The sequence below is a fragment of the Paramisgurnus dabryanus genome, chromosome 18, assembly GCF_030506205.2.
Source record: "Paramisgurnus dabryanus chromosome 18, PD_genome_1.1, whole genome shotgun sequence".
In the NCBI taxonomy this organism is placed as follows: Eukaryota; Metazoa; Chordata; class Actinopteri; order Cypriniformes; family Cobitidae; genus Paramisgurnus; species Paramisgurnus dabryanus.
The window spans coordinates 575,571-590,667 of NC_133354.1; the positions used below are offsets into that span (position 1 = coordinate 575,571).

At 37.2% G+C, this 15,097-nt stretch overlaps 1 protein-coding gene across 8 annotated transcripts in view; it reads right to left on the minus strand.

Moving 5' to 3' along the window:
- Positions 1-3,493: 3,493 nt before the first annotated feature.
- Positions 3,494-15,097, minus strand: part of LOC135721608 (probable E3 ubiquitin-protein ligase HERC1) — a 90,112-nt gene continuing 78,508 nt past the window's right edge. For all 8 annotated transcript variants that reach the window (XM_065243969.1, XM_065243971.1, XM_065243970.1 and 5 more), the window contains 11 exons: positions 14,995-15,097; positions 14,676-14,845; positions 14,428-14,566; positions 12,172-12,338; positions 11,775-11,944; positions 11,527-11,692; positions 11,366-11,442; positions 11,010-11,262; positions 8,653-8,805; positions 8,177-8,482; positions 3,494-4,990 (listed from right to left, as the gene is read on the minus strand). In XM_065243969.1, coding sequence (XP_065100041.1) covers positions 4,805-4,990; positions 8,177-8,482; positions 8,653-8,805; positions 11,010-11,262; positions 11,366-11,442; positions 11,527-11,692; positions 11,775-11,944; positions 12,172-12,338; positions 14,428-14,566; positions 14,676-14,845; positions 14,995-15,097 — 1,890 coding nt within the window. In that variant the 3' untranslated portion in view covers positions 3,494-4,804. The remainder of the gene's footprint in view (positions 4,991-8,176; positions 8,483-8,652; positions 8,806-11,009; positions 11,263-11,365; positions 11,443-11,526; positions 11,693-11,774; positions 11,945-12,171; positions 12,339-14,427; positions 14,567-14,675; positions 14,846-14,994) is intronic.

A 15,097-nucleotide genomic window follows, 5' to 3' on the forward strand; every position in this document is an offset into this window, starting at 1 on the left:
CAGTATCAAATCACCTGCGTCACAGCCAACCCTGTTGCCTTGGAAACAATGACAATGATGTCACAAGGACATCACAGTTTACAGGTCTGACCCCTCAAAGCATCGTCCACTTGTGTTCTGTTTTCTAATCAAATCTGGATTGATGGAGCTTGATTTTGAGAATGCATGCAATCCTAAATACCCACATAAACCCTTTAAAACTGCACCAATCAAATACAATACAATTCCAAACAGTTAGGGAGTGGTTTAGCATCATGTACAGGGTAAGACTTATGGGATATAAACGTCAAATGTATTTTTGCAAAACAACATCTGGTGGTATGAGTGACTTTTTATATGCTGGGGGTCATTTTTTTACTCTGTATAAATGGGAACCCACACACTTACAATTGCCCATGTGATATCAGAGTTTTGTTATTGGTGTTATTTACTGTGATTTTTGTATAACTTTACCTTTTGATGCTAACAGGTTTGCTGTTTAAGGATTAGATACAGGTATTCAAATTAAGCATTAAGCCATGTCAATACTGCATATTACTGTTCAAAAGTCAAAGGTGCAAAATCTATTGTACATTGAAAATATTTGCAATAATACCATGCATGCTTTATTTTTTATAATTTTCTTTTTTTTCAATTTTCGACGCTATCTCATGGAAATTTGTTCATTTGGTCAATTTGTATTAATTCGTACGACCACATATGTACATTTTGTATGATTTTCTTTCACCCCGTTGGGCTCAGGGCCAGGATTTCTTAATGATTTACTTCGTACAAATTCATACAAATTAGCCAACTCGTCAAATACAAATAAATTCTCGTGAGACAAGGCTGTATTTTCCTTATCTCTCTACTGCCTGTACTAACATGTAGTTACTGTAAGTTGCATTGCAATGCAAAATTGTGAAAAGCGCTTAAAAAAAAAAAAAGAAATATTTCAGGTTGCCATACATTAAGGTTGTCTTTTTCTCTTTATGTAAGCCCACCTGTGGGTTCACACCAGCCGCGTTTGAGGCCCAAAAACTTTGCGTCTACCGTGTCTAGTTTGCAGCTTGAACATTAACCTTGGGTTTACACCAGATGCAAGTTCAGCGATTTGCACAAGTAGATTACATACAAAGTCAATGCAAAGATGCAATCAGACATGTCCTCGCATGGGACAATGCGAATGAAGTGATATGGGCGGCGCGTCTACCATGAAAACATGCGCTATTCGCCTCAAACGAATCTTCGCCCAAGTTGAAAATATGAAACTCTAGCAAAAAAATTTGTATCCCGCGAGTAATCAAGAGAGAGTAATGCGATGCCCCGCGTTTGGTGTGGACGTAGCATTAGAGTTTACTAGCTTCATTCACACATGAAATTCTAGTCATCGAGTCACTCACGCGGAAATTCCCATCATGGGAGGGGCTTTTGTGACTCCGCTCGCTTCCTGTAATCATTTTTACCCCCAAAGTTCAAATTTTCCAACTCATGCGTTTCCCGCAGCAACGCTCAATTCGCACAAACTAGACGCACGAATGAGGTGGAATAGCGTCTACTGCGGCGCGCTTAACGCCTCATTTGCGCCGTGACACCTCCAGACGCACGTCAACACGTCTTCACCTTGACTTGAAATCATTTGCGCTTGACGCTTCTACCGCGGCTGGTGTGAACGCAACACTAGACTAACAAAAATATAAATGTCTGAAAATCTATGATGTGATGTTTAATACTAACACAAAAGAACGAAAATATACTAAACATAAAAAAAAACATCTAATGTGCATCTGCACAGTCCTATATATTAAACTTGTATACTATACTTCTTTGTCTTTTAATGCACTTTGAGCTCAGCAGTAATATTTTGGTTTGACATTCTCCAATGGCCTTTCTAAATCTGTGCACCATGCCCGTGATAGATGAATGACCCCAAAAAACAGCACAGAGCTGACGATTTCACCGTCCCTGTACCAGCTGCAAGGCTGCTGACTGCTGCGGGAATCTTACACAGGTACGGTGCGTGCATTAAACAGATGCCTAATAAGGTCAGCCGGCAGTATGTTTCCCCTTCACAGACAAACATGCCTGAGAAACGGGCTTCATGGATGCTGATTTAGCAAACGTCTCATACGGTACGTCACAGTCATGGTGCAATTAAGAGCGGTGTGGGAACACCAATATAACAACGGCAACTAAACTTAACTCTGTGAAGATGGCCACTTGCATTGCTGGATGTAATGCTAAATTATTTCATCTATCTCATTTAAACGTTCAGGTCTTTGCAAATACATAGCATTAATTTTGTATAAAGTATAGCTTATTCTGGACAAACCTCTCACTTTAACTGAAAGAAATTGATGAACTGACATGGAATACATCCTTGTTGCACTTAAATTTTTAAGGTAAATCAACTTAAAATTATAATTCTTTTCAACTTTCTTGACTAGTGAGGAGTTATAATGTAAATTATAAAAATAAAGAATATATAAAATAAAAAGTATGAAAAATAAAAAATAACTTAAGCTACTTCAACTTAATTTGTTAAAATCTCTGCACTCCTCAAGTTGAAATTAATTGAAATTTTAAGTTGATTAAACTTGAAAATTTAAGTGCAACAAGAATTTTTTACAGTGAATGGCTTGGGTTTGTCCCTTTTTGACCCAACGCTGTGATCCAAGGTCACATTTAAATGGATTCTGGTATTTACTCATTCCCATTTTTTTACTATTTTTTTTTTTTTTTTTTTGAAAAGTTGCCCCCCGGCTTTTTTGTGATTTTCACAAAAGTATCACAAAATGCCTTTCAGGAAAAATGTTCTTCTAAAAATATATAAACATACAAATATATCAAATGAAAGAACAGACCCTCTGCTTTTAAACAAACAGCAAAATGTTAAAAAAAAGTTTCACCCTATCTATATTTTTTCTCTGCTTATAAACTCTTAAATATGAGTATTTTTATCCAAAATAAAAATTTTTTAGCAAAAAGCTAAAATAATTGCATTTTTGTGAAGGCATTTTGTTAGAGATCAGATTTAAAACATTTATAAAAACATACATGTAGTTTAAGATGAATAATACATTTTTTGCTTCTGTTTTTTATAAACTGGGTTATTTTTATGGATAATCGCAGTATTACAGATAACCGTAAACATTCACCAGGAACACGTTTTTCATGCAAATATTTTTCTTAATTGACTTGAGATAACTCGTCAATGGCGGGGAAAGAGTTAATGCCGATTATTGTAATATTTTTCTTTTTTGTTATGCCACTTCATTTTAGTGGCATTATTGTGGCACTACTGAACGATTTCAACTTTCAAATAATTTCTAAATCTCAATTTTAAAAAACTGACCCTTATCCCACATTTGAATAGATTCAGAAATTATTCTGAAAAGGGCATGGATTTCTATTTTTGTCTGTAGAGTTTGATAACACTTGGAAAGCTGGCAAAATGATGCAATGTGTAGATCATGGCAAGATGAATGAAATGAAAAGGACCGAGCAAGTCAACAAGTCTCAACACAAAGTTTAATTTACAGTACAGTACTTCCATTTGAAGGGCCATCAAACGTCATACAGTTCATACAGTTGATGAAACTTCTTAAACCGTTCCTGTTTTTTATGGCTTAGTCTGAAATTAAAGCATTTGTAAACACTTTTATATTTAATAATCTTATTAAATAGCACTATCACAGCCTATTCATTTCAAAATTTCCTACATTTTTTCATTGTCAGACAAATTTTTGAGTATTTTGAAAATGAGCCAAGATGATTACGTCTAAAGTTCGTGTTCTGAGTTTGAGTATCTGTAAATACTGCAGCGAGTAAGAGTTTTTTCTTGCCAAAGCGCAATGCACACAGTGTCATTAACAAATGGAGTTTATCTCTCTTTCAACACAAAAAGCTCACTCGGATAAATAATCCAAAAATAACTAACAATAATTTAGCAATACTGTAAACCACTGCATACATATATCATCAAATCTTCTACAGTAAAGTAGAAGGGGCTTTCACAATTTTACCACACGAGTACAAACAATCAAAACGTGTGGCATACAAGCCCAAAAAAGACACACATACACACAAAAAATGTATCGGCATAACAAACCAGCGTTCTCCGAGTGTAAAGAACGCCCGACACAAAATCACCAAATCCATCCACACATTTCTTCACAGTTGCAAAAAGGCTAAAATTCATTAAATCCTATTTAATGTACAGCGAACCATGTTTGGCAAATAAAAGTACTTTCGAGTGCACACATGCGCACGGCATTAGCAAGTATACATTCATTTAAGATACAAGCCTCATTTATCGACACAAACGCACCACTCCCAAATATCGTGATTGCTCTACGGTGCGTTCTTTATATTACTAACAGCACTTTTGTTATTTACTCATTTGATTACGTACAGTACCATAGTTTAAAAGCCTTTGGCATGAACTGGGACGCAAGGAAGCTAGCTGCCAAGTGCTCACGGCGACAAATCAAGCCGAACTTCCCTTCACTAACTAAGCAACCTTGTGACTTTTTTAGGCACAAGTATTATTATTATTTTTTCATTTTTAGGAAGTATCCTGGAACGTTCAAGGACATGAATACAGTGTATAAAAATGAATAAATAAATTGTCCTGGTGGTAGAACTGGCTGCTGCAGTGCATTCTGGGTACTGTATGTACAGCACATGACACTTCATGATTGAGAACTGTATTGCATGTTTGAATAAAAACACCAACCAAAGGTATACAGTACAGTATAAGATATGACAGAAGGGTTATTTTGTGGTTGTTTTGTGTGCATTGAGAGTAACAACCAGCAGCGTTTCAGTATTCTGTATCAGACCCGTCGGCCGGGTCCGTGTTGCGAGACAGCATATAGTTGTCCATGTCTATAGATGGACAGTTGTGAATGGAATAGCGTAGGCGCTCGGCTAGTATTGCCTGGCTTGTGTAGGGAGGAAGGCGGAGCTGGAAGAAACAGGTCTGAGCTGTGGGGAGGCCGTTCACAGGCTGTTGAAAGAACAGAAAGAGGAGGATAAAAACAAAACATTTGCATACTGTTGAAAATACTAATATCTCATAAAATTGCTTGACACCAGAGACCTATTTGTATGTAAACATCTCTTGCATAAACAAAAAAATAACCTTTAATAGGTACCCCGACTATGAAGACTTGCACTGCAAAAAAATGATATATAAAAAAAAAATCTTAGTATTTTTGTCTTGTTTTCAGAAAAATATCTAAAAATTCTTATATTAAGATGCTTTTTCTTGATGAGGAAAACACTCCAATAAAATAAGTCTAGTTTTTACACCAAAAATATCAAATTTAAGTGATTTTGTGCAACAACAAAAAACAAGCAAAAAAAAATCTGCAAATGGGGTAAGCAAAAAAATCTTGAAAATTTTTCTTGAACACTAAATTCAAGAAAAATTTTAAGAAAATTTAGCTTACCCCTTTGGCAGATTTTTTTTGCTTGTTTTATGCACAAAGCTTTGATATTTTTGGTCTAAAATTTTGGGTCTTTCTTAAAAATAAATTTTTGCAGTGTGTATACATAATACTTTAAATTTGCCTTCAATTAGAGGTTTTCACGGGTCCACTTAGAGCCAAAAACCCGTGGTCCGACCAGAGTTTCACGTGTGCCTCGGTGACCTTGGTGTCATTGTAGGGTGGCCATTCGTGCCAGTTCCGCCGGACACGTCCCAAACATGTTTTCGAGTTCGTTCTCTGGAAGTCGCGTTGCTCGACCGCATACGTCATCGAGGTTCTCACATTTCAGTTAAAATACATTAGAAAATTAAGATTTATTTCTTTTAAGACATACAATCATTGTAGTTTCATTCTTACCTTGAAATGTAACGGTTGCTTTTCTGAAATTAAACCCGAAATATGAAACCTTGATGATGTATGCGGTCGACCAACGCAACTTCTGGAGAACGAACCCGAAAACATGTTTGGGATGTGCTCGGCGGAACTGGCACGAATGGCCACCCTATGTCATTGTCAGATAACAAGGAAAATAAATGGAGCATCGGCCAAAATTGGTTGGAAGGCCACCAGGGTTTATTTCTGTCTGACTGGTGCATGGGGGGGCTGCAGACTGCACACACTTCGGTGCAGTTGAGTTAAAAAAAAATTACATGTAAAAAATAATTTTGTCGAGTTTGTCTCAGGTAGGGTCTTTCTTTAAAAAAAAAAAATATATATATATATATATATGCACATCGGTCCAGGTAAAAAGTGATTCGGGTCATTTCGGGTCGGGTACAGTTCTTTGGACCCGAAAAGACCTCTACCAGATATTTCTCACTCACATATTCTTACCTCTCAGATTCTGATCTTCTTTCATTAGTATGTTTTCTGAATTATTCTTCATTTTTTTTCTGTATTATTCATATCTCTGTGAAGGGCTGAACAGAAGACCTGATGCTGTATTTTTAATGAAATGTGGACTAAATATCGCCACCTGCTGCCTGTGTGGGTTTATAACTCTCATCTTCTGTTTCACATCATTTTCTAATCTACTGATTGAAGACTTGTTTAGAACGAGTTTTATTGCAACTATTTAACGTCATGTATAGTGATGAAAAACCAAATGGCAGCCTCCCATTTTCTGGAAGGCATTAAACCTTTGTGAAATTCATGAAAAATGCTGGCGCTGGCTGGCAACTTAAAAAAAAAAACACTGGCGAGAAAAGCGCTGTTCCTATCCAGGATGCTACACCTGTTCTAAGAAATGGTTTTGAGTTGTGTAATGTTGAGTTTGCTTAGCTCATTTCACGCCAGCCTTTTATAAAAAAAAGTTGCCCGCCAGCATTTTTTGTGATTTTCACAAAAGTTTCACAAAATGCCTTTCAGGAAAATTTTCTTTTTATAATATATAAACATACAAATATATCAAATAAAAGAACAGACTCTGCTTACAAACAAACAAACAAAACAGAAAAAACATTTCATCCTATCTTCATTTGTTCTCTAACCTCTTAAATATGTGTAGGTTACTTTATTTTCTGAAATAATCTTTATAAAAGGAATTTTGTTAGAGATCAAATTTAAAATGATCAAGTTTAAAATGTAATTTTTTTTATTTTTGCTTCAGTTTTTTATAAATTGAGTAATAACCCCATCTAGTAGATAAGACCGTAAAACTAGTTAGAAAAAAAGCGTCATTGGCAGGGAAATTTGTTCTCTTAATTGACAAAATAACTCGTCAATGGTGGGGAAAAAGTTTAAGTTTTCATTACAGCTTGAGACTAAATTTAATTTCTACTAGGGTAGCACAATATATCAAAACAAAACCATTCATAAGCGTAAATTTTTTAAATATTTGGAGACTTTTTGAGAATCTGGAATCCAAGGGTGCAAAAATTATTGAGAAGATAGAATTTAAAATTGTTCAAATGAGCACATATTACTAATGATAAATATAATGATGAAATATCTTTATGGAAAATGATCTTTACTTAATATCTCAGGGATGCTCCGATCGATCGGCTGCAGACCGGTATCGGCCAATAGCGATATTAAATGACTCGATCGCTTAATTTGCCGACCTCATGAACCGATCTTTCTGTTTAGTTTTGTCATCACAGGGCTCCTGAATGTGGTTGCAATTAATTTTCCTTACTTTTAACAGACATAAGCTTTTTTAAGGGGAATATAAAATTTGTCTTTGCAGAAAAATATTTGTTGTGCTGATTTATTTCATTTTCTATTAAAAGAATAATATACCTAATTACTTCAAGTAATATAACAAAGCAAAATCTGTGGTATTACTTTATCTAGAAAAAAATGTTAACAGTTACAGTCACCAAAGAGCTTGCATCAGCTTGAGGAATCTGTATCGGCATTGGTATCGGCCGATCACAAAGACAACAAATCTGTATCGGTTGCAAAAATCCTGATCGGAGCTTCCCTAATCCTAATGATTTTTGGCATACAAAATATAATTTTGACCCATACAATGTATTTTTGGCTATTGCTACAAATATACTTGTGCTACTGGTTTGGTGGTCCGGGGTTAGTTTTTCTGATGTATGGAAGATCAACAATCAGAAATAATAAATGTAAACGTTGTTTGTTATATAATCTAGATTATGTCCATAAATAAAGTCCATATTAAGTAATAAAAATATAAAAAATTTCCTCAATATCATGCAGCCCCTAATTCCAACACCCAATGATTTTCTTACCCGATCAACTTTTATGATTTGGAACTTCTGCGTGATGTCTGCCGGATTGGACGGCAGCCTGGAACGTCCGGACACGAAGCGCAAGAACAAAACTCTCTCTTCATTGGTGAATTCCTCGAGGCTCTGCCACAGCCAGCCAATGAGCTGGTGGTTGTCGGTGATGTCACGATAACGAACCACCTTTTTTAGCATCTCCACAGAAACCTCGGGCAGGCCACATACCAGCTGCTCCAGCTGTCTCGCCGTGAGCAGGGAAAGCAATGGGACGGGAATGATGGACGACATGCCTTCCCGCACTGCCGCCACCTACAGGAACCCATGCAAATGTTGTACGTCAAAGCTGACAATGCTTTTAGCATATGAATTCAACATGAGAATTTTAGCAGTTGTGTTATTAATAGTAGCACAGGATGCAAAGTTTATGAGAATAGCTCCGTCACAGTCAGTTCTCCAGAGGAGAATCGTGTTATGTGTACCTGTCTGTCCATCTCATGAAGTCTGTAGTTCAGGGCTCTCTCCACATACTCGTTTCTGTTGGAGAAGGTCAGAGGAAGGTTGTGACCTCCAGGAACCACAGGAACCAACGTCCCATTGGCACTGTGGGCCACGAATGAGTACAGAGGAATCATCTATAAACAGAAAAAAAGATGCATTCAGAACCAAACAGTGAAATTTCAAATACTGGCTTTGTAGATACTGTAATGACTGCAGAGATTTCAGTGCATTTGGTAAAAGTGTCTTAATGATATGAATGGATCACCCATGATGCACTCTCACCTCAAGGGATGCACCCCTAGGATTTTAACTAACAACCATTGGTGGATTCCAATATTTGTCACATGCTTATTCGAACATTTGTCATTAACCCTTTCACTCCCATTGACGAGTTATCTCGTCAATTAAGAGAAAAAAATGCATAAAAAACCTGATGAATTTATATGGTAATCTGTAGGGCTGGGTATCGATTCAGATGTTCCAGATCAATTCGATTTCGATTCACAAGCTATCAAATCGATTCGATTCCGATTCTCGATTACATTTTCGATTCCAGTTCTCTGGTAGGTTTTTATATTCGATTCTCGATTCAACTCAATGAATATAGATTTAATACAAATACTATATTAATAAAAAAGAACAGTGACAGCAGTTTACAAGTGGGTAATTAATAAAAAGAAATTAAAAGCCACAAGTCTTGCTTGCGAAATCTAAAATGCTTCCATTCCTCCGTTTACGGAAATAAATATGAAAAAAAAAAAATCGATTCTGCTCTTTGAGAATCGATTTTTTAATCGACCACGTTTTAAAAACCGATTAATCGAAAATTAGTTTTTTTTGCCCAGCCCTAGTAATCTGTAATACGACGATTATCCACTAGATCCAATTTTTTTATCCACTTATAAAAAAACTGAAGCAAAATTTTTTTTACTAATTTTAAACTCTGTGTGTTTGATAATCGTTCTGAATCTGATCTCTAACAAAATTCCTTCACAAAAACGCAATTATTGCAGCTTTTTGAATTTTTTTTTTTAAGAAAAATACCTATATTTAAGAGTTTATAAGCAGAAAAAATAAACGTTTATATATCGCATACAAAATAAAAGTGATTTTTGGCATAATATATGAGTGTGTGCTGTGTGTAATTATTATGTACATATAAATACACACACATTCATGTATGTATTTAAGAAACATTTATATGTGTACATACATTTATTTATATTTTTATATATTCTATATAAATTTAAAAAAATATTAAAAAAATAAATAAAAAAATCTGACATGAATATATGTATGTGTGTGTGGTTAAATATACACAATAATTACACACAGTACACACACATATATTATGCAAAAAATAACTTTTATTTTGTATGCTATTAATCTTTTCGCAGCACTAATGTTTATATATTTTTAGAAGAAAATTTTCATGGAAGGCATTTTGTGACACTTTTGTGATCACAAATCACAAAAAAATGCTGGGGGGCAACTTAAAAAAAAAAAATGCTGGTGAGGAATCAGTTAAAAAAGATCACTGTTTTAAATTAGCAAAGTTCAAAAACACATTCATTAAGGCAGCGGTTTTTAAACTGGGGTCCAGGAAAGCCCAGAAGGATCTAAGGGGTCCCTTTTTTAAATCTACTATATAGCCAATAATTTGAAAACAAAGCTGAATTTCCATGACCTATGTCCGGTATAATTCAGTGTAGTGATTTCATAAAAATAAATATAGACAGCTGTTTAAATTGTAGTTTGCGGATGCTTGGACCCGGAAACGGTATTCCTTACGACACAAGTTACCAAGTGGATTACATTTTGATAAATTAAAACTAAAATTTAAAGCAATAAACAAAAATCCCTGATATTCCATGACTTGGACAAAATAATAAAATTTCCCTGACTTTCAATGTCTGGAATAGACCTTTAAAAATTTTATAATATTCAAGACAATTCCAAGACATGTGGTAACCCTGTATTTATCTAATAACGTTTAAATGTTTTTATCAAAAAAAATATATAAACGGAAATATGATTAAGGACGGGGTCCCTTGAATAAAGTTCATCATATTTGGGGGTCCTTGCAGTCATAAAGTTTAAAAACCCCTGCTTAAAGCCAGGTACATACCACAAGATAATCAGGCTGAATTTGGGCTGATTTTCCCTAAATTTTTTATGACAATCCTAAGTAAAGTCTCGATCGTCTTCGCAGTTGCACCGATTATCTTATCAGATTTTCCTGTTGTGCGCGGTGTGTTGAGCAGCTTAATCTTATCGGGGCCGCTCCGATTGCAAATATTCAACATGTTGAATATTTCGATCAGAAATCTCTACTCACCACTGTGAAGTTCTCTTCATTGATCACACTGTTGTCCAAGTGCAAGATGCCCTGAAGGGAGCGGTACGTGAGCAGATCCACCTCCTCCAGGTCGGCCGCTCCCAGAGGAATACAGCACATCTGTTTCCAAACCCATGGCGCCAGGTGCAGATCCAGGGGCTTTTTTGTTCGAATGGCCACGGCCATCAGAATACCCAAGAAACGAAACTGCACCATATGATCGTCTGAGGCAGCCGCTGGGTTCAGCAAGAATCTGGTCAAACAACAGAGGTTAGCGGAAAAAATCGATTGCATTGCTGTTTAAGGGAAAATGACATTGTGCATGCACAGTGTAAAAATTACCGTATATAACCTACCTGTCCGTGTTGCTACCAACATCTGCGCTGCTGTTTGGAGTGTGAATGAGCAGGTCCACAACACCAGACTGCAACTCCTGAATAAAAAAACAGTACACAGTTTGAAGTTTTGTTGTATGCAGACATCTGAACAAAAAGGATATCCTGTTAGTTGATCAAACCTGGCACATTTCGGTGATGGTGTCGTCGAACACACCCCCTGCATCGTCCGCACCTTCGCCCACCAACTTCACCTTCCATGCTCTGGAGGGCAAACGCAGTTCGGTGGGGTTCAGGTTCACCACTTGCTTGGCGATCTGTACAAAGATGGGCTTGCTAGAGCGCCCCCTGTGAACAGGAGGACAGACTTAGGTACTGTTCTGACGGCATTTCTGTGCTTCTGCAAAATGATTGGTCCACTTAAAAGTACCTAGTAGAGATTCTCTTGACTGTGATCTGCGGGCCGTAGGTCTTTCCTTGGGTCATGGTTCTGCCGATAGTGCGAACGAGAGGAAGGGTGTTGACTTTCGGTGACAGCAGGCCTCGTAGCTGACCCTGCACGATGGCAGCCGTACCTGAGCTATACCGGGAAACGTTCACCTGGAGAGCAGCCAGAAAGAGATGCAGTCAGACGAAGATCTCGCTTGGATATCGACCAACACAAATCAATTTGTTTAGTGATAAAAACATGCTTGCTTAGTAAAAAATAGAAAGAGTTCTTGGCAGGAACTGAGATACCGTTTCGTTTCAGCGAAACATTATGCAGTCGTGTCTACTTTTGGAAGTAGCTGTGAAGCTTAAATGCGTGTGTTATTGATTGAACAAACCTGGCTGCAGGGGTCAAGGTTAAGAAGTCTCCAAGACTTGTACATGAGGTCAGAGAAGTGGTAGAGCACCCGGAGACGGGTGTTTAGCACCTCAGGGCTGCACTCTTTCAGGGCGTTATACTGGGGTGGCACAGCCTGGGGCAGACCCAACTGTATCCCTGAACAACCTGCACAGTACATTAACATTATGCATTTGGCAAATGCTTTTATCCATTACAAGCTCTACATTTTATCAGTATGTGGGATCAAACCCGCTGCTACTGCTGAGCTACAGGAACATTAATACAGTCAGAGTCACTAGGATGACTATTTCAGAAGCACAAGTTTATATGAGCACTGCTTAATATAGGATTTTTTTAAATGGGAAGTTAAAAGGACACTCCACTCTTTTGAAAATAGGCTAATTTTCCAGCTCCACTAGAGTTAAAGGAATAGTCTACTCATTTTCAATATTAAAATATGTTATTACCTTAACTAAGAAGAGTTGATACATCCCTCTATCACCTGTGTGCGTGCACGTAAGCGCTGGAGCGCGCTGCGGCACTTCGATAGCATTTAGCTTAGCCCCATTCATTCAATGGTACCAAACAGAGATAAAGTTATAACTGACCAAACACATCAACGTTTTTCCTATTTAAGACGAGTAGTTATACGAGCAAGTTTGGTGGTACAAAATAAAACGTAGCGCTTTTCTAAGCGGATTTAAAAGAGGAACTATATTGTATGGCGGAACAGCACTTTTGGGAGTACTTCGACTCGGCGCAGTAACACCCTCCCTCTCCCATTATGAGAGGGAGAAGGGGAGCGGATTTTTCAGGCGAGTTGAAGTACTCCCAAAAGTGCTGTTCCGCCATACAATATAGTTCCTCTATTAAATCCGCTTAGAAAAGCGCTACGTTTTATTTTGTACCACCAAACTTGGTCGTATAACTACTCGTCTTAAATAGGAAAAACGTTGATGTGTTTGGTCACTTCTAACTTTATCTCTGTTTGATACCATTGAATGAATGGGGCTAAGCTAAATGCTATCGAAGTGTCGCAGCGCGCTCCAGCGCTTACGTGCACGCACACAGATGATAGAGGGATGTATCAACTCTTCTTAGTTAAGGTAATAACATATTTTAATATTGAAAATGAGTAGACTATTCCTTTAAACATTTTATTCTTACCGTTTTAGAATCCATTTACCCGATCTCTGGGTCTGGCGGTAACAGTTTTAGCATAGCTTAGCACTGGAAAAGCGCTATATAAATGTAACTAATTATTATTATTATTATTTTTATAATCCTTTGAATCTGATTAGACCATTAGCATCGCGCCTACAAAAATAACCAAAGAGTTTTTTTTTCTTATTTAAAACTTGACTCTTATGTAGTTACATCATGTACTAAGACAGACGGAAAATTTAAAGTAGCGATTTTCTAGGCAGATTTTCTAGGCTAGGAACTATACTTTCATTCTGACGTAATAATTAAGGACTTTGCTGCCGTAACATGGCTGCAGGAGGCGCAATGATATTACGTAGTGCCCAAAAATAGTCCCCTGTTATTGAAAGATACTAAGGGGACTATTTTCTGCTGCTGCGTAATATCATTGCGCCTCCTGCAGCCATGTTACGGCAGCAGAGTCCTTTATTATTACGCCAGAATGAGAGTATAGTTCTCCTAGCCATATCTGCCTAGAAAATCGCGACTTTTAATTTTCCGTCAGTCTTAGTACACAATGTAACTGCAGAAGAGTGTTTTAGTTTTAAATAGAAAAATATCAAAATTCGAAACGGTTATTTTTTTGCGCAATGCTAATGGTCTAATCAGATTCAATAGATTATTCTAAGCTACGCTAAAAGTGGTACCGCCAGACCCAGATATCAGCTGAATGAATTCCAAAACAATAAAAATCAAAAAAGTGGAGTGTCCCTTTAACCTGTTCTATTTCTGCAGCTTCAGCAGAGATTATACAAGAGATGTCAAGATGAATCTTAAAGAAAGAAAAAAAAATGCAGATGTGTGCATATTCTGGTCTGAGAGTACATCTGACTTTATTGCCTAAAATTGTTGCTTGGGTAGGCAGCTCACTTATAACATATAAAGGTAGGCAGTAATATTACACTGTTTCGGAAATATTCCAAGGTAATGCTAAATGCATAATTCATCGGCAAGAAAATCCCAGAATGCATTGCCGTGGGCAAAACAAAACTGTAAAATTAAGACTGAGACTTCAGCCTTGATTTTTACAGACAGATTTCTGTGTGTGTACCTGAAGTCCTGGTTGTCACAGCTGGTGTGGTCCAGGCAGCGGTGTGGCATCGTCCAGCAGATATCTGTCTGATGTTTTTGCCTTGTAGAGTAGTAACCAGAGTGGGCTCCTTGACAGGGTTAGAGTGACCCAGACCCAGCTACATAACATAAAAAATGAGATTACAGTACATTTCACGTATTGGTTTACAGTCCATAAATCAAATCACAGGTGAAGAAGGGTCACCATGAGGTTTTAGTTGAGTTTACCTGAGCTTCACAGTTGCAGCCCCATGCGTACACATCTCCAGTGTTGGAAAGAGCCAAGATGTGCTCACAACCAACAGCAATGTCTTCGATGAAAACGCCCTCCAAAGCAGGCATTATCTGTGGACGGTTATGATTCTTCAGCATGGAGTCGGGCAGACCTATCAGACGCTCTGTGAAGAAAAATACACACATACATCAGGGTCGTCTTTTATTTCAAAGGCCACTGGGCAACCATAAGTGATTTCCGACTAAAAACATGCGGGCAGTTTTGCGTTTTTACAAGAAATATCTATCATAAGTAAAATACACTGGGTTCTACCTTGGCCGAATGTGTACACGTGTCCATCTTTAGCCAGAACCACAGAGAAATGAGTTCCACATCCAATCTTTTTGATTCCCTTGTTACAGAGAGCCTCTACTTT